We start from the raw sequence: 20590 nt of genomic DNA, 5'->3' as shown, positions 1-20590 counted from the left end.
AGTCATACATAAATCAAAAGGGTGAGAAATAGGTAAGATTTCTTGAACAGTACTAATAAACTGAAAATCTAATTTGTCAATCTCATACATATTTGAATATGGCTTGTTGCACAACTAACCACATTTCAACCATGTTCATACTGAATAAATGTAATTGTTATGCTGATTCTAAGCAATTTGAAAGAATGCATTTTGATAATTTCAAATCGATGCAAATAGTTAATAATAAACCATGCCACGAGTTGTGTGACTGACATATATCAGACAAGCATCACATTAAGTTTATTAGTTTATGTTAAACTGTGTTAAAACATCCTAATGGATGGACATTTTACAGGCAATTCAAAAACATACGTTTTAAATGTACGCTTAAATATTTTTTGAGTGCACTTTAAACCACTGTGACAGAGTCTCATGTTTACGGCTGCTGAACTTCTCCTGCAGACATTTTGTCATCAGTTTCTGTCAGTTTATCTCGGCACACTTCACCTAACGGGGCAGCAGGCGATTCTAAACTTCCTGCTGATGGGACAATAATCTCTCTGTGGGGAACAGTTCAAACCGAATCACTTTCAGCAAATATTGTGCGCTTGCTGCTAACACACACACAGAGTGAAAGTTCAATACTAAGAGATATTTCACACTATGGAAACCAAAGCTAAAAAAAAAAAACTGTTGAAGGTCAGTTAATGTGAATGCATTGTACTGCTGTAATTAACACACTGCTATTAACTATCAAAAAGTAGAAAACATTTCACATTATCTAATTGCAGAACAGCGAAATGTCATCTTCAGCCGAAAGCAAATCAGTACTGTGGGCTGATTTACATGAATCATCCAAACAAAGTGATTCAATAGAATGAATCAGACTTTCCATCGCCACTAATGTAAAACACGAGAATGTGTTTAAATATTGTGTCATCTCACTTGACTGTAAAGCTGCATACACAGTACAATGTGACATTAAAACAGTGATGTAGCACTTTGTCTCATTCAAATAAAAAATAGCTTGTCATTTAAAAAGCTACAGTATTTTATAGCTGAACTGAGAAAACACTTCTGAAAAAATGTGTTACTTTTAGCTAGTTACTCCCCAACAGGGATAATGAGTGAGATACAAGCAATGGTCTACAAACTTTCATTTATCCCACACATATTTCCTGAGGTTAATGTGCTGATGTTTGATTCATTGCAACATGAAAAAAAGAAAAAAAAAGTGATGTGACTGAGTTATTTACAAGGAAATGTTTATCACAATGAATACATATTTGTCTTAAACTTCCAAGTAAATTTCTGCATAACCTTTGGATTAATTTGCACATTTTAACAAAGCTTCTTGTTTCTCAGTTGCACCCTGAAATAGTCTCTCGAAAGGCTAAAATGGTTTTCTGTGATTTATATTTATAGTAATAGTTTAGAAAAGTATGATAAATACTCATTTAGTTACCGCAAGTTGTACAGTGGATTGGATGAATAAGAGGCACTAGTGAAGTTTATTATTATTTATGGGATTTGTGTCATTACATGACAGGAAATTATGTAGCCAAGTATAAAACCCATGTATAAAACTCTAGTTCAGCCACTGCTTATGCTCACCAAGGCTGCATTTATTTGATCAAAATACAGTAAAACAATCAAATTGGGAAATATCAATACAATTTAAAAGAACTGCTTTCTATTTGAATATATATTTAAAATGTAATTTATTTCTGTGATGCAAAGCTAAATTTTCAGCATCATTAATCCAGTCTTCAGTGTAATATGATCCTTCAGATATTCTAATTCTTCTGAATATTCTAATATGATGATCTGGTGCTCAAGAAACATTTCTTATTATTATCATCAATGTTGAAAGCAGTTATGCTGATTAATAGTTTTGTACATTCTGTGATCGATTTTTTACATTATATACACATCTTTAAAGTCAATTTTGATCAATTTAGCTTCCTTGCCAAATAAAAGTATGAATTTCTTAAAGAAAAAGAAAAAGTTTGCTGAACTGAAACCAGGATGCATTTCTTCAGTATTCTTCGATAAATAGAAAATTCAAAAGAACAGCATTTATTTCAAATAGAAATCTTTTGTAACAATCTAAAATCTTTACTGTCACTTTTGATCAGTTTAATGCAACTTCCCTGTTGAAAAATCCAGCATTAACCAGCATGAATTCCATGCTGTACCAGGCTGGTTTGTGCTGGTTTATGCTGGTTTAGTGCTGGTTTAGCTGGTGGACCAACATAGTCATGCTATTCTCAAGCAAAACAGAGCTGGTGAAGCTGGTCTTGCAGGGTTGAGTGTGAGCAGGCCAGCTGTCTGTATACAAGCAGTGTTTTGGGGACAAGCATTGTTTTTGCTTACATATTTCTATATGTAACATATTAATGATGTAACATTAATGAATAAAAATATAATATTAGAACATGTGATTTATTGTAATATATAATTATAATTGTAATTAAATTGCGGTCTATGGAGGGGTCATTTGTTCAACAGGGTTTGCTTAGTAATAGTATTAATTAAAAAACTAAAAAATCGTACTTTTGAACGATAGTGTAGGTCGGACTGAAATCTGCATAACCACTGGAGAACATGTTAGCCGTGACAGCACCACAGCACTGTCACTAGTAAAGTTGCGACTTATTCTTGTGTGTGTGTGGGGATTAGTGATTCAGTCTTTTGAGTGTCAGGTAAAAGGGGTAATTTACTGTAAACGGTCGATTGATACTCAGATAAAGTGTGTGTATATGTTACCTGGAGAACGTAGTTTATTCTGGCTTGCAGAGCGGGAAAGGGGGAGGCTCTGACGGAAACGGTTCATGCGGTTGAAGCCCAGCGGCATGTCGGCCTCTGACATGGTCTCCAGAGACTCAGCAGATGCGAAGGACAGTTTAGACGCCTGGTCTGCCAAACCTGACTGAGTGGACTGGGAGTGACGTGGACTACGACTCTAAATGACAGAGAGAGAGAGAGATTTTCAGCATTTTAAACGGCATGATGTAAAAGACAAACATTACTTACTCAAAAGGAGAAACCAACAGCAAATTCCTCCAACCAGAGTAAATTGCACCTAAACGTGTCAAGTTTCTACAAAACAAATCTCACAGAACATAACATCACTTCTCAAATGTGAGAAAGCAAAGCAGATAATGTGTACCTGATTCTGTGTGTGTGTAATGATGGGAAAAACAGAAATACATTGAAAGGAAAAATGACTCGCAGGACAAACAAGTCTCTGTGGATATATCTCAACAAACAGACTGAGACGCTAACAATTACACAGAACAAACCTGTCTGCCTCACTATAGCATATACAGTAACTGTAAATCGCACACCTGTTCACAGACTTCTTTTCAAATGTTTCAGTATTGCTTGTTTTGTAGTATTTAATGAAGAGGGTTCACACAACCATATCGTGGTGTGTTTCACAAGCTCAGAGACACCTGTAATGAGCTCCCAGGATGCACTGGGTAAAGACTGGCAAGCTGGTTTGCAGAGCAGGACACATCCACAGAGCAACATCACCATACATCAGATCAATTCTCCTCTGTGCTGCGAAAAATCACTCTTAATTGGTATTTTTGTCTTGTTTTTCAGTCAAAACAGCCAAACATCTTTAAAACAAGATAGGTTTACTTGATAACACATTTGTGTAGCATATATTATTTTCAGCGAATAAACACAACCATTAAAAAGTTTGGGTTGGTAAGATTTTTTATGTTTTGGAAAGGAGGCTCAGTATAGAGGAGCCATGGGGTGTCCATGGTGGCACTGTGACTGGACACCTTTGAATTTCATTCGCTATACTGGCAGTTTGATGCTGATTGAAATTTTATTTCACCTTTTGTTGAACGCATGTCATTTATTTTGACATGCGTCGGCATGACACATTGTCAATGTATTGTGAATATTAAGAGAAAACTCGTGGTTATCACTTCTATCTCTAATCAGCCATCATAGGATTCATTCATGCTATTTTTAATGCTAGGTTAGGTTTACACACTAAGTTTTATTTCATGGTCTATGGACCACCTTATGTAGCCTCGGCCACCCCATGTTTAAAACTCTAGTTCTGCACTGCTTATACTCGCCAAGGCTGCATTTATTTGATCAAAAATACAGTAAAACGTGAAACATTATTACAATTGAAATATCACAATTCTATTTTTAAATATTTTAAAATGTAATTTATTCCTATGATGTCAAAGCTGAATTTTCAGCATCCTTACTCCAGTCTTCAGTGTCACGTGATCCTTCAGAAATAATTCTAATATGATGATTTGATGCAAGAAACATTTCTGATTATCAATGTTGAAAAGTTTTTGTGAAAACAATGATACATTTTTCAGGATTGTCTGGTGAATAAGAACAGCGTTTATTTGAAAATTGATGTAAAGGTTTTTACTGTCAGTTCTGATCCTTTTAATCCATCCTTGCTGAATAAAATTAATAAAAAACGTAATAAATCTTACTGACCCAAACTTTTAAACAGTACATTTTTAATTATAGTTAAACTTATTGGGAAGTATTTTTCTTGTTTTAAGCAGAAATCAAACAACATTTAGAAAGGTTTAAGTTTAAAACAAATAACAGAGTGTGTTGTTTACACACAGGGGTACAAGCTCTCTCTCTCACACACACACACACACACACACACACACACACACACACACACACACACACACACACACACACACACACACACATAAATGGTGAGGCACAGCGGCCGTGGCATGGTTGTCCTCTTGCAAACGGTGTCTGGGCACAAAAGGGCCAGAACTGAGCTGATGGATGACCCCCCAGTGTGACTATAATGGGGTCATTTGTCCACAACAGTGAACAGTCCGGGTGCTACACATACAACAAACGCATATACATACACCTACAAAATAAGAGGATGTTTATCTACACAAAGAGACACACTGCCAAATTTGCCATAGCTATGCTAAGCTAAATGCTATAAATAGAACTAACCTGCACCTGCTATCAGGTTTGACTGCACAGTATATGAGGAATTTTGTAAAGAGAATCACTGTAAGATCAAAAAAATATATACATTTTAAGGCAAAGATGGGTAAATATAGAGCAGAGGCAAAGGAATGAAGGGGTAGTAGATTGCTGCAGGTAAAAGCACAAACAGACCTAAAGGTGTAAACTGCTGATAATTACCATACAGATTAAATACATTTGAGCTTTTCTCCGTACTTTGATCAATTCTGACTCTTGGAAAACAAAATGCAAACTCTCCATTGTTTTGGTGTGGTTACAAACCCAGACTGCAGGGAGAAAACACACCATGTTACTCTAAACAAACTATGAGTGAAAACACCCTTAAGACCATCCATGTAATCAAGATCTCCCTCGCTCTCTTGCGCTAATGTGCTTTCAAATGGCTTTTTGTCAAATGCAATAAACACACAAGCTCTCGCTTTCGTTTCAAATTTGTTTTTCCGTCAATAAACGTGTCAGCTTGTGTGTCATATTACCGTCCTAAAGTGCTGTATTTTCTGAATTAAACAGAATCAGGGATCCCTATAGGATTCTCGGCAATAAATCTCTACCTTCATCGCAGACACGCGTACTTCTGTTCTGTTACAACAGAAGGGAGGAGGACAACCCTGTGCCAAAATTCATCTGACTACAAAATGAAATGAAGGTAACAGAATCTGACAGGACTGTAGCATGAACTGCATACGTTTATAGTAAATACACACAAACCTAGGAAATCCACTACAACAAAAGAAGCAGTGATACTGAATGCAACATGAGAATGAATAGCCTACATGTGTATGAAATCACTTAGTTATTCGCTCATTCAATATAGTGAGTACCACGCATTCTTTAGTTGTTCAGAGAGATCTGCATACTGGAATATTTTAATACACAAATATTATTCTTAGATAGTTCAGGGGACATGATCAAATTCTCCGCTTGTGTTTAATTCACCTGTTCACTTGTTTTATAATCCTAGTAAGGTGTGATAGTGGTAAACAGATGTGGCTTGCTGGATTTATTATTTTATTACTATTATTATTATTTGGCTATATTATATTATATTGTATTATTATATTATATTATATTATATTATATTATTATATTATTATATTATTATATATTATATTATATTATATTATATTATATTATATTATATTATATTATATTATATTATATTATATTATATTAAAATAAATGTGGAATAGGTTGGTGAAGGGATGTTGGATTAATGAAGTAAGCAGACAGGTATTATTGTAATATGACAGACAGGATTAGATTAACAAAATTAACTTCCAAAAATGTAGTATAAGTACTATAACTTAAGATGTGTATCCTAAAATTCCTTAGGAGAAATTAAAATACACAAATAAGACAATTGCTGAAATACAGTAGAAGCAGAGTGCAGTAAAAATGAATCATAGTCCACATCAAGTATTTGATGCAAAAATTAGCTCATTTTGAAATCTGTATTCTAACACAGAGATTACTAATATCTATTTTTCATGAGAAAAAAAGAAAAGAAAAAAAATGAAATCTGAGAAATATGGACACTCCAGCAAAAGTATCCATTAGTTCTCCATTTAATTTCATAGTCATCTAGGAGTGACAATTAAGATATTACAGAAACCTCTTTTATGTGCATGAAAAAAGAAAGAGAACGAGAGAGGCATACTGTATTTTCTTTTCCATAATTGAAAGAAGTGTGTAAATTGCAGATAAGTTGATGGGAGACATAGTATATAATATAATGCATAATGTGCACAATTGTATTAACTATTACAAAGAGACAGGCAGATGAAGAAAAGCAATGATAGAGAGAGTGAGAAAGAAAGAAACCTTGTAACGAATTCACACTGTAGGGTAGACTGTGTACAGTTGAGACACCTTAAATAACTTGCGTTAGCAGCAAGCACAAGTTGTGATTTGCTGTGCACTTGCATATTAGTGTCAGCTGGGAAGGAAATATAGAGACCAGACCTCTTGGAACTTTAATTGAATACATAGCGTTGGTAAAGCATACTGAAATTACATCCCTACAAATTTATTAGGCCCTACTGAAAATAAATGTATCGAATTTAAGCAAAGTAGCCTAAATGTTAAGACTGTAAGCCCTTTGCTTTTTTACGTAGCCTATAAAGGATTCTTATAGCCGACTTTGTGTTAATATAATTTGTAGAGAATTTTTTTTTAACTCAAACATTAACACTGAAATAAATGAAACTAAATTATTGTAAATGTTTTGGCACACCACGACGAGTGGCGCTATGCATTGTTCTAAAGCCAGGTTTTATTCTAGCATGTTGAATTAGTGTTCGACAAACGCGGCGGCGCGTTCTTTTGAATGAAGAGCGCTTCTCGCTCGTGTGAGCGAACACACACTGGAACGTTAGGCCATGTCGCAACGAGTGAATCGTGGCCGAGTGGTTGAACTTACGTTACGATCATTTAGATGACACGGGTTCGAATCCCGAACTAACTTAGACTACTGATATGTGTATATTAGCCTATTAATGCATTTTATAGTCTATTGTTGATGCAGAGAGATTTGTCTAGTTCTAAAACATAGTTTTTTGCTTATAGCCTATTTACAAAATAAAATCACCATGCATTTCCATTTTACACTAAGGAACAAATATTATACAATGACTTTACTTCTGTAGCTTATAATAATTCCAATCGTAATTTCAAAAGCAGTTCTGTTAAAAAAATTTTATATATAGGCCTATATAATTATGTATATATAATTATAATTATGTGTGTGTATATATATATATATATATATATGACGTTTAAACGACAAACAATAAAATCAGAACCAGTATTCTGTTGCGTTCATGGTTCCAGTGGCAGTAATGCATCCACGGCTTTTCAAAATGTCACAAAGCGTTTTGAGATTGTTTTGAATGAAATATTGAAGTTTATAATTAAGTGTTTTGGCACACCACGACGAGTGGCAAACTCTTTGTTTTGTTTTGCAAACTCAGCTAGCCTGTGGGGGGTTTGGAGAAGGCAATAGTTGCTTTATCGTGGGGGTGCAGGACAGAGGTGTTAATGTTCCATCTTTCATATGGAGAGTGTCGGAGCCAGCCTGATTAGCAGGCAAAGGCAAAATTCTTTTAAGGATTAATCTCAAAATCTCCAAAAGTCCATATGTAGGCCCTATATCTTATAAAATTATAAATATTGTAGTTTTATTGATTGTATTTAAAGGTTTTCCACACACAATTTCAATTTAGCAGATACAGAGCTCTTTAATTCGCGACCCACCTCGTTTTATTGTAAGGTGAATTCAGCAAGGCATGCTTTATCTTTGAAGCAACAAAGGCTATTTGTTACAGTTTTTTTCTTTCGTGATTTGTGTGGATGACACACAGCCACATATACAGTATTATCAGCTGTATGGTGTTTTTTTACGCTGAAATGCTTAATTTAGAGAAAGACCCGCGTGCGCAGTGAGGGAGACCAAACTTACTAAAAAAATATCCAGCGCGAGAGAGGCAAAGAAAAACGCCGGTTCTTAATTTATGTTGCTTTGAACTTTTTTTCGTTTTGTACCGTTTTAATTTTTTTATTTAGCTGCAATTTCTTTGACAATAGAAATTTTAAATGTTGCAAGAATAAGATTCTGTGTTTCTTATTTTGCATCACAAAGGGAATAAACTCTATCGATGCAACCCTGTTTAAATAAATAAACTGTCCCGACACTTTATTCGTACCTTGAAATGTGCGATGGGTTTTCAAACTTAATTAATTTTCTTTTTCTTTTACATTGTTTATTTTTTAATTGAAAGCAGTACTGTATTGAAAGTATTTTTCTGATTTGTTCGATCTGTTTTGAAAAATGTCTTCCGTTGCTATGGCCGGGTATAACTGTCAGTCATCTCAATCTCGTGAATGATTCACACACACAACAAAAATAATTTAGCAGATTAAAGACGAGCTTCATCATCTTCATTTTCTGGTGCGATCGGCTGACGGTCTTCCTTCATCAGATGTGTCGTCTTTGCAGCGGCTCAACTGGAATGTAGCAAATTTATGTTGTAATGTACAATTGATAATTAAACAAGATGATTGACTTTAATAAACAGATGCATATTTAAGCATCAAGAACGGAAAAACATAAACACTGTCGGTTACACTGAGATTCGATCTCAGATCGTTTGAAGCTCCGAGAGGCTATTGTTAATGCATTGACCACAGAGCTATCGCCTGAATAGCCTAGGTCTACTATTTTCTCTGTTTTAAAAGTTTGTTATATTCTTTTTATTTTTTTAACATTGGCAATTTACTGTCTCGAAATTATGTGTCAAAAAAAAAAAAAGTGTTTTTACAAGACCTTGTGCTGTTTATTATTATTATTATGTAGATGTTAATTCAGCCATTCTGTTGGATAAAAATTGTCCCTAATGTAAAATGGAAATGAATGGTAATTTTATTTTATAAATATAACATATTTAATATAGGCTATAGGAGAAAAAAAACAATATAGTGTAGCAATATTTTAGAACTATCAAATCTCTCTGCATTAATAATAAAAAAGTAGCCCATGTTTGTTCGGGATTTGAACCCCTTGTCATCTGAATTATTGAAACGTAAGTTATAGCCTACCACTCGGCCACAAATTTGTTTTGTTTTGTTTTATTTTGTTTGAAATGTATATTTACATATTTTGCTTTCCTTAATGTTAACCAATTCTGTTGTAGCATAATAGGCCTATATTTTTTCCCTAAAAGTTTGTTTTATTCTCTGCTTTGTTTGTTTATATTTTTACATATTCAATCAGTCTCATTTTTGTTCAAATAATGAAAAAAGTTTTTTTTTTTTTTTTTTAAATAAACAGATAGGAAACTTACCTTTTAAAATGCCGCAGTTGCTGCTGTTTTGCCCTGTCACTTGCGCCACCCGGTATAGCCTAGTCATTTCGCGAACGACTTTGAAATTCGACTGGTTTATTTTTGCTGCGGCAGTAATAGGCATTGTGGTTGATTATTTATTAAAGAATTCAATTGATAATCATAACAACATGTAAGCCTATTTAATTCTGAATATAACAAAGAATGCTTAAACCGACTAACATCGGTTAGTAACTGCAAGTCCTGAAAATGTTTTAATTTTACGGTAAATTATTTTAATTTATTTCACTGTTAGCCTATGTTTCAGTTAATAAATCTACAAACACATTAAAATAACACGAAGTAAATGACAAGTAACCTATTGACATAGCCTTTCTAAATTATAGAAAAACTGGGCACACAATGTTAACGTGTGTCTACTTTGTTTAAATTTAATGAATTTGAATTCGTTTAACCACAATATTTATCTTGAATTTATCTGTGACCTCAGCTCAGATTACTGCCGCGGCAGATTACGTCATAAAGAGAATAAACTGACACTTTTCAAAGTCTGTGATTACAGCGCCACACAGCGGTAAAAGGCAGCAAATACACATCCCAATTTTGCCGCCGCGGGAACGGCGGCGGTAAAAGTCTCATTCTGGTTGTCCACCAACTGTAGGGGTTGTTTGATAATTTTTTTTTTAGGCTTTCTGACCCTAAGACTCAACTAATCTCTGCAATTCTCCATCTGTGATCCTTGGAGAGTCTTTGGCCACTCAAACTTTCATACTCGCCGTGCATTAAGACAGTATAGACACACGTCCTTTTCCTGGCAGATTCATAACATCTTTAGTTGGTTATAACTTCTTAATTATTGCCCTGATGGTCAAAATGTATACACACACAAAAAGAAAGAAAATAATTGCTCTAGAGAATAATCTTCCTCTCTCTATCACAGTATATAATATAATGCATAATGTGCACAATTGTATTAACTATTACAAAGAGACAGGCAGATGAAGAAAAGCAATGATAGAGAGAGTGAGAAAGAAAGAAAATAATTGCTCTAGAGAATAATCTTCCTCTCTCTCCTGCTATTGTTAGACGCAGGCTGAAGGCATAGCAGAAATTGCTCTGGAAAATTGTAGTAGATTGCTGTCCTATTCTGTCCAATGCTGAGAGAAGCAGAGAAAGCAGGGAAATGGTAAGCTGGTAGGTGGTCATAAAATGGCGGCATTCTCTGCAGTTATTGTTGGGGACTAATAGCAATGACGATGACTGAAATGATAAGAGGAAGAGACGGAAAGAGGAGGAGGAAAATGGATTAGTTCAGCACACCTTTACTAGATAGATTTTGTACATTATATACACATCTTTAAAGTCACTTTTGATCAATTTAGCTTCCTTGCCAAATAAAAGTATGAATTTCTTAAAGAAAAAGAAAAAGTTTGCTGAACTGAAACCAGGATGCATTTCTTCAGTATTCTTCGATAAATAGAAAATTCAAAAGAACAGCATTTATTTCAAATAGAAATCTTTTGTAACATTACAAAATCTTTACTGTCACTTTTGATCAGTTTAATGCAACTTCCCTGTTGAAAAATCCAGCATTAACCAGCATCAATTCCATGCTGTACCAGGCTGGTTTGTGCTGGTTGGTGCTGGTTTATGCTGGTTTAGTGCTGGTTTATGCTGGTTTAGCTGGTTTAGTGCTGGTTTAGCTGGCGGACCAACATAGTCATGCTGTTCTCAAGCAAAACAGAGCTGGTGAAGCTGGTCTTGCAGGGTTGAGTGTGAGCAGGCCAGTTGGAAGACAAGCTGTGAGATGTCTCCCAAAACAAGAGATAATGTGCAACACTGTTTAACAAAAACATTAAAAAAATAATGCTAAACTGGATATCCAGGCAATGTGACGTGTCCAGTGTGTTTCTCTGTTTGTGCGGCACATGAATTTTATGATTACTTGAACTCACTCAACAGGGCAATCTGGTAATGACTATTTGTGGAGAAGCTATTTTAAATTGCAACTAGGTTGTAGTTCGCCATGTCACATTACTTTAGTTATAGCCTGGGAAAACCCAGACAACTTCCGGCAAATTTAGATTTGCTCTGCAAGGATAGAGCCCATTCAAGCCCATTTCTAATCCATCGAAATCGCGGCACCAATCAGAAACGTTGGGGCGGGCTTTACACGATGACGATCGCTCTGATTGGTTTTAGGTCTATCCAACTGCGCCCAGGCATTTGAGCGACATCCGTTGGAGAAGCGCAGCAACTTTTAAATGCATTATTATATTCAAATTGCAAACACATGAGGACAGTCTCCATGAAAGACCCACTGGCAGATGGTACTACATTTCTCTCCGAAACGGTAGGAAATGAAATTAGATTTAATAGAGGATTTTAACTGTGACAAGATGATTGACAGGGCAGTTTACGTGACAGGATGCACGCGACAGATCCGTCCGATAAAGATGACGAAGTAGTATGTCCCAAAGCTTGCCTACTTTTTTTGCTACACATTCAAAAGTAAATACCTTTTCTTCACAAAAAGAGTACATACTTTTATGGCGTAGTGTAACTTAGGCGAATTGGGACGCAGCATGTGGCTTTACACGATGACGATCGCTCTGATTGGTTTTAGGTCTATCCAATCGTGCGCCCAGAGGCATTTGAGCGACGTCCGTTGGTGACGCCCCTTTGGAAATGAGTTATTAATGAAGCTTTGCCAGACCATAACTCAGTTACTACTGAGAATGGTCTGGTTTTAACCAGGCTACTTTAGTTACCCTTTGGAAAATAAATTAATTCATTAAATTGAATCTACATAAATAAACATTATTGTTTCTTCAATTCACTGCAGTTTCCAGTTGAAATGACCACTAGTGGCAATAACACACCAACAACTTTATTCCTTTTCACACCAATTATGATTACAGGGGAAGATTATCGATTATTAAAGACTTATTTTCCTTGCAAAATACTATGTTATGACCCTTAAAACATTTTAACTATAGAGCATGATTTGTCTACTACATATATTTTACATTTTGGCAATTGCATCACACAACCAGCTCTATAAGTATGGCTTTTCTGATATAGTAAAATTGAGATACGAGTCCAGTGGTACGAGTCCCATGAAACACGAGTCACAAAAAAGAGCTCAAAGACCTGTAGAAGCAAGCTGATGTTGCATGGTTGCTTCAGAAAATGCATTTTTATCTCGCATTCGCTTTAGTTAAAGCTGCCGTCGGCAACATTTTTTTGATCATATTCAGTGTAATCGACACTATAATCCGACAGAACAACATAAATAAGGTGGTTTTAGAAAAAAACCCGAGCTTCTAACTCCACCTGGAGCGTGTTATTTGTTTAGCAAAAATCCAGCACTCCCGCTTCATCAGGTCCAATCAGCGCAGGGGGGTGTGAGATCTGACTGTCAATCACAGGTCGTGCACACGCCACAGATCCCCCCTCACTCGCGCACGTTAATATCACATGCACACGCCACGCCTGAAGTTCGCCTGGAGATTGCATGAAGCGTGATGGCGGAGAGAAAATCTACTAACAAGCTTCCAATTCCTCGGTTATTGCTATCTATGGATAGATTAGCCAGGGCAGCCTACCTCCGAGTCCATGGTGTTGATAGATGCTGAAGAGACGGACGCGTTCATAGAAAATCAGGTACACACGCACAGTGACGCACTGACGAGCACGACCTCGATGGGAGGGTGCTCGCTGGTAGTGGGGAGGGGCATGAGAGTTGTAAACATTAAAAATTTTGGCTAATCGACCCAATCTGACAGACTTGCCGACGGCAGCTTTAACACTATCGATTAGGTTTAGGGTAGGGTTTAGCTTATTTCTGAACTGCCATGGTACGTACAAGAACAAACATAATAAAATGTTTAATTCACGTTCATCTGTTTCAGATAAAACTAAATGCGCTTTTTGCGCCACTCACTAGACATCTCACTTTAAAAATGTTGCGAAACGTGCAAGAAGCAACATAATACCACTTTGCAGAAATGTTGTCACACGTACGGTTTTCCAATGAGCCTGGGTTGTATCTGAGAAATATTAAACCTAATAACCTAATCATACAAATCACTGTGATAAGCAGCAGAATTTAGCAAAACATTTCACACACAAAAACGTTACACGTCACACATGTTATGTTGGAATCCAGTGAATCAATTGTGAATCCTCACAAATTGATTCACTAATGAATCAGACTTCCAAGAGCTACCTGAAAAATGGTAGTTACTTGAAAAGCTATTGGAATACAACTGAAGTATTGTCAAGCTACTGAATATTTATCTTCGTGGCACCGCAGCGTGAACTTAACTACTCCCCAACACTGTCAACGACAAGCTTTGGGCCTTCTCTTCACTGTTAACAAATCACTAGCTCCAACGATTTAAACCATAGTAAAGAACAAGGCAGCAAGAATGAGAGAGGAACCAAATCGACAAACCACGACTCTGACAGTAATTTGCAGAGAGGCTAATTTTATATGGCGTAACCAGCCAGGGGAGATGTTGGGGGTCTGTTTAGGGCTCAGCATCAGCACCTAAAGGAAAACATGTTCTAAAAGCATCAATCCATCTCACTATGACAAGAACAAGCAAATGAGTCCTAGAATAGAACAGGACATCAGGAGAGGAGAGGAGAGGAGAGGAGAGGAGAGGAGAGGAGAGGAGAGGAGAGGAGAGGAGAGGAGAGGAGAGGAGAGGAGAGGAGAGGAGAGGAGAGGAGAGGAGAGGAGTATACATGTCCGAGTATACATAACCTCCTCGAGTATCTGGGTATCCCATAGGCCACAACCAAAATTTTCTCCTGACTTTTCTCACAGAAAGCCCACAATTCCCGAGGACACTAATAAAACAGTAAATGTTAAGATTACGTATTGGATAAACGAGAGTTTGAGGTGTATAATGTTGTGGAGGGTCAGGTCAGAGGGAGTCCATTAGTCTAGAATGAGAGAAACAAATAATATGATTCACAAACCCTGACTGAGACACACAACACGCAGACAGACTCAGGCATGAAAACACAGCTAGACCTGTTTAGTCCCAAATCAATGTTGATGTGCACTCAAACATGCTGTTTGCATGTTATAGTAGCTGGATTTTTCATGATATCAGTCAAATTCCCCAAAAAATGAACGCTAGACATAGGGAATGAGTGTCTATCTATTGACAGGAGGAGTGTAACACAAGTAATAAGAATGAACGGAATCAGGAGGATCTGATTACCGAGTCTCACTCTAATGACACGTTTATCGTGTCCTGAGGCCATTTCCTGTATCCTTGTACAATTACACACACCCATCTCTAATTACATAACATATAATAGAAATGTCATCCCTGTTAGAATAAATATCTTTCATAATATAATACAGGTTTAACAACAAGGGATTTGATGGAGTGAGTAAGTATATATGTCTGTTTCTGTACCAACATCAGCGTACTCACTGTTGTGGCTTCCTGATGATTTTTTCCTAGAGTCTTGTGCCATGGGTTTTTAAGATGCTGTGACAACAAAGAAGTTCAGTTTTTAAACACATCTATAGAGACCCATGTGTTTGTTCTATTAAGCCGACTTCAGCTGCAAGGCTTAATAGTTTGATGGGAAGGTATGTAAGAAAATGGATGCAAGTAAAAGAGAGATAGATGGAGATAGAAAGAAAGAACAGGGCAATGAGATTTAGAAGATAAAAGCCAGTGAAGCAGATCATCACAAATCAGCCTCAGACCCGCATGACCCACAGATCAATGACCTTGAATTATCTCACTTTTGGCTACAATTTTGTCCTTTTTGTACAGCTAAATAGGCTCTCTCTCTCTCACACACACACACACACACACACACACACACACACACGCACACACACGCACACACACACACACAGAGAGAACTGATACAAGAAAGCCCAAGAAAGTAGGCAATTGGATACTTTCTCGTCTTAACCTAATCAAATAAACTAAAATATTTAATAAATAAACACTCAAAGTGAGATGTATAGAACTTGGTGCAGATTCAGTGTGGGCCTACAACAGACGTCGAATCACATGTACAATACAAGAATACAATACAATGTACATGTACACATAACACATAAACACATATTACAAGAACAGAGCTTTTGTGACAGGAACACACAGAAGTAGTCAAAGCACTGACCTTAAAGCTCCAATAGTTTGGCTGTTGCTATGGAAAGGAGAAACGAGAGAGCGTTACTTAGACATTTATCTCTGTGTGTGGTGACACCTTATACACAGTCACAATCTCCAACCATGTGACATCTTTTGTGATAAAAGAATGTGAAGGAAGATACTGTATGAACATCCCAGTAAGGATATTAGTGAGAATTTTGACAAACATTCACTTCAACTCACTCTAAATAATATTATTTTATTTTTAATGTTACTCTTTTATTTGTGCCCAATTTATACGTAATTTCATATTTTCATTAAACATTTTTAATGTTTTTGAATGAAGTCTCTTATGCTCATCATGGCTGCATTTATTTGATCAGAAATGCAGTAAAAACAGTAATATTGTGAAACATCATAACAATTTAAAATAATTGTTTTCTATATGAATATATTTAAAAATTACTGTATCCCAGTGATGGGATAATATGATGATTTGATGCTTAAGAAACAAAAATTCTCTGATGAATCGAAAGATCAAAAGCACTTGAAATAGAAACATTTTGTAACATTATAAATGTCTTTACTGTCACCTTTGATTAATTTCAGGTGTCCTTGCTGAATAAAAGTACAAATTTCTTTATAATAAAAAATACCCCAAACTTTTGAATGGTAGTATACTGTATGTAGTATTAACCAGAGTTTTCACAGCACATATGCAGCTTCAAATGCAGCTCTGCAGATTAAAGATGGCATTAAAGCACATGGTGACACAGTGACACATAATTCCTCTAGGCTGGTCGTCATATGGAGCTGTTCTGAATGGGCTGGACCCTATAAATGAGCCTGCATGAAGATATTTTGAGGTTTTCTCTCATCTGTCCATCAGCTGTCCTGCCTGAATGACAAACTGACTGGATTTCCGCAAATGAAAAAAAAAATTAATTAAAAAGATCCCCTGTGTGTCTGTGCTTGGCCTGCTGCCCAGACCTATCAATCATACCGAAATCGGTCAGCTGTCTGGCAGCTTTCACCTATCTCTCCCATTTCATCTGTGAACTTCACTTTTACAGAAAGTCAGAGATGTCACCAGCTAAATCCATTTCTTAACTTTCTCTGTAACTCGTTTGGTTACATTGTTAGAAGACAAATTAAATCAACTTTTACAAGATATATAAGAGGTCCCATATATTCTTTGAATAAAACTCAGACTGCCAGTTATTTGATGAACCCTACCCTAATCGATCAAGACCTTTCAATATTTGTCTAGAGTCTAGACTACATCGTCAGCTGATTAAAAGGGTGTGTGTGTGCAAACATACATTTGGGGAAGAAAACATAATTGAAAAGCGTGAAGCTTATAACATCAGCTAAATATTTCCTTCTACACAAGGCTAAAAATATGTTGAACAAACTCCCTTGAAGCAGGATGTTGATGTCAACGGTGTATATAGCACATATAGCAGTAGTTCAGCATTAAAATAATATTTTGTGTATTCATTCACCTGCTTTCAACTTTGTGCAGTTCATCCTGATTCTGAGCACTGCCCTAGGGATCAGCAATATGAAAAATATATGCAGCATGAAGCACTACAGCAAACCTGTTTTCATAAATTGACAAATACACAAACACCCAGAAGCTGAGGTTAAGGCACCAGCATACACACATTGCATCAGAGTCTCTTCAAAAAGGAAATACCTGACACACACACACACACACACACACACACACAGGTTTTAAACATGGGTTTTCATGTTTTATGGGGACTTTCCATGGACATAATGATTTTTATACTGTACAAACTGTATATTCCATCCCCTTACACTAACCCTAAAACTACCTAAATATAGTATATATATATATATATATATATATATATATATATATATATATATATATATATATATATATATATATATATTTCAGTGTTGGTCAGTGTATCTGTGCTGCTGATCTCTGGGAAACCAACCAACCCTTCTCAGATGATCCTGTGTTTGTTCTGTTATGGAGCAGGTTTAACTGGTTTCTTTGTCTGGACTGCTTTAATGATTGATTCAGCATGCTCCTCCAGACAGAATTGGCCAGATAGAAGGGCAGGGCCTCGCCTGCGGGGCCTGATTCTGGGTTACCTGATGTCAGGTACTACTGAGCGGCAGATGGACCTGCATTGCTGCCAGAAGGTGTTCTGGTACTGAACTTCAGCCTAAGCCATTTGTGCAGTTGATGGTCAATCCAGGGGGATAAACTGTACTTTGAAACAGCTTGAGATTTAAGAGCCTGCCCATTGAACTAATATTAAATATTCCCCAGCAGCATTTTCAAACCAAAGCACTTACGTGGGACATGATTGTCTCAAACATAAAATGAACGATAGTGTAGCCAGTCTATACAACACTTTCAACACACACTCAAAAACATTCATTTAAATCTAAATTAAATGCACATTAAGTAATCTCGTGTTTAAGATTTATTGGACGATAAAACAATGGACCTTAAAATGACACCTATATCAGCAAAGATACAACGCAAATGCTTTTGGGGATCAAAAAAGTAATATTTATTTATCTTTAAACCCAACTCATAAAATGCAACTGTATTTCAATGCTTTAAAAGTTAATAATGATACGTTTCTTTATGAATCTTTTCCTTTTTGAAGGGGGGTTAGAACATTTCTTCAAAACGTGAATCTACAGTAAATAGACATTCAACATTATTGCAATTTAATTTGACTGATGTATTTTAGAACTTAATTATATTTTCACTGTCTTTTAATTTTTTGAGTTCTGTTTTAAAAAAATGCCATATTTTTAGATAAAATACAAAATTAAATGAGACTTATTCTCAAATTTGTAGTAGTATTTACAAAAAGCAAAGTAAACATACAATTACTATATACTGTATATATATATATATATATATATATATATATATATATATATAATTTATTATTTACATTGTATCATACATAATATTATTTATCATATATTTATTTAAGAAGCACTTTTGAGGACGTATCTAAAATGAGATTTGTCAGCTTCAGCTAACTCCTAGCAAAATATTTCAGGAAAATTGTCTGAAAAGTATGGCTAGGTTATAAACACACACACACACACACACACACACACACACACACACACACACACACACACACACACACACACACACACACGCCTCCATGGCCATTTCAATTTGTGCTGCGGTCTCCGGCCAAACCACAGAGGAAGTGAAAAATTCACAGCAATGAAAAGTCTCCTTAATCATTTCAATGTGACAGCCCTAAATTTCTCTCTTTGACATAGCTTTTGATAAATAACTGAAATAACAGAACTATAAACACCATCATATTGGATCATAATTGAGGGGCGCTTCAGCGTCTTATGGATTTATGCACTGCAAGGTTTCGGTGAGCTGTGGCTTGGTTATGTTATTTTCCCCTAACAAGCAGAATTCCATGGAGCAGTATGAGGCCCGCGTCCTCAGTTGCTAAGAAACAACTCTAAATGGGGGATAATTGGCTGTCTAAGCTGTGGCTGCTTTTGCCAGTGGAAAATCAACAGCATACTTAAGGGTTAAAGCTGTAGATAGGTGCAGCTGACAGGAAACATTTAAAAAAGGGACGAATCATGTACAACAGATTTTTTTCCAGAACGTGAAGCTTCCCTACATCACACAGACTGGTACTAGCATTAGTTTCAGACGGACAACACTAACTACAGCAATAAAAGAGGGTTCAAATCATTCAAATCACTTATGGAAGCAGTCAAAAATGCTAATCTGCTCTAAAACAAGTGTTTCTTTTCCACTTACATAAAATAACGGTCTAACTTTCTCAAAATTTGCCTGACATCAACATGCAGAGACATCACATAGGCACAATCCAAGGTACATTCATTCAGTTATTCAACTAACATAACTGGAAATTCTGCTTGTTTCTTATGAGATTTAAATTTGGAAGTAAATTTTATAACAATATTGTGTAATCAACATATGCACTGAAGCACTAGCTTAAAGAGTAATTTATGTTGTCACAAAATCAGAGACCCTCAATACAAATGGTCACAAGAAACGCATCAGCACTGAACTGCTTTGGTACATGGAAATTAACCTATCAGAGGTTATTTACATAACCCAACCCTACATTCTTAAAGGTACAGTAACAAGAAAAGCTAAACTGTTTGCTGTTAAATGCTAAGAGGGTTAAATGGTATTGAAATACAGTTTGTTTGTTTTTTGGCAACAATCCTTGACATTATTCAGGATGAAAAATAAAATACTTCAAAAGTGCATTAGAACATGTCCCCTTTAAATCCACCTCCTGCATGCATCTGAAATGTGATGGCATTTGTTTGCAAGTCAAATGCCCCCATGTGCACATATACATCAGCAGTACAACCCAATGCAAAAGCACATCCTCATGTGCAATCAGGCCTGAATACTAGTTGCATCTGATCCTGTGACCAGCATTAGTCTCCATCTCTCAGAAACATGTGTCAGCCCAGCAAGACTACCGTAGCTGTACACCACCTGACCTGCATGCAAAACAGCTCTTACCTTCCCTCTCACATGAACACACATGCACGGCACGCACGCATACAAATACATGC

At 36.1% G+C, this 20590-nt stretch overlaps 1 protein-coding gene across 3 annotated transcripts in view; it reads right to left on the bottom strand.

Moving 5' to 3' along the window:
* The window catches only part of srcin1a (SRC kinase signaling inhibitor 1a), an 80002-nt gene that overhangs the window by 28995 nt on the left and 30417 nt on the right, over nucleotides 1-20590 (bottom strand). For 2 of the 3 annotated variants that reach the window (XM_082174111.1, XM_082174112.1), the window contains exons 5-7: nucleotides 16014-16040; nucleotides 15305-15361; nucleotides 2752-2947 (exon numbers count right to left, since the gene is read on the bottom strand). In XM_082174111.1, the coding sequence (XP_082030237.1) occupies nucleotides 2752-2947; nucleotides 15305-15361; nucleotides 16014-16040 (280 nt within the window). The remainder of the gene's footprint in view (nucleotides 1-2751; nucleotides 2948-15304; nucleotides 15362-16013; nucleotides 16041-20590) is intronic. The other variant, XM_082174113.1, reaches the window with a different exon arrangement.

The sequence above is a fragment of the Leuciscus leuciscus genome, assembly GCF_965113295.1.
Source record: "Leuciscus leuciscus genome assembly, chromosome: 1".
NCBI lineage: Eukaryota > Metazoa > Chordata > Actinopteri > Cypriniformes > Leuciscidae > Leuciscus > Leuciscus leuciscus.
This window is presented reverse-complemented; position numbering and strand designations above follow the sequence as displayed.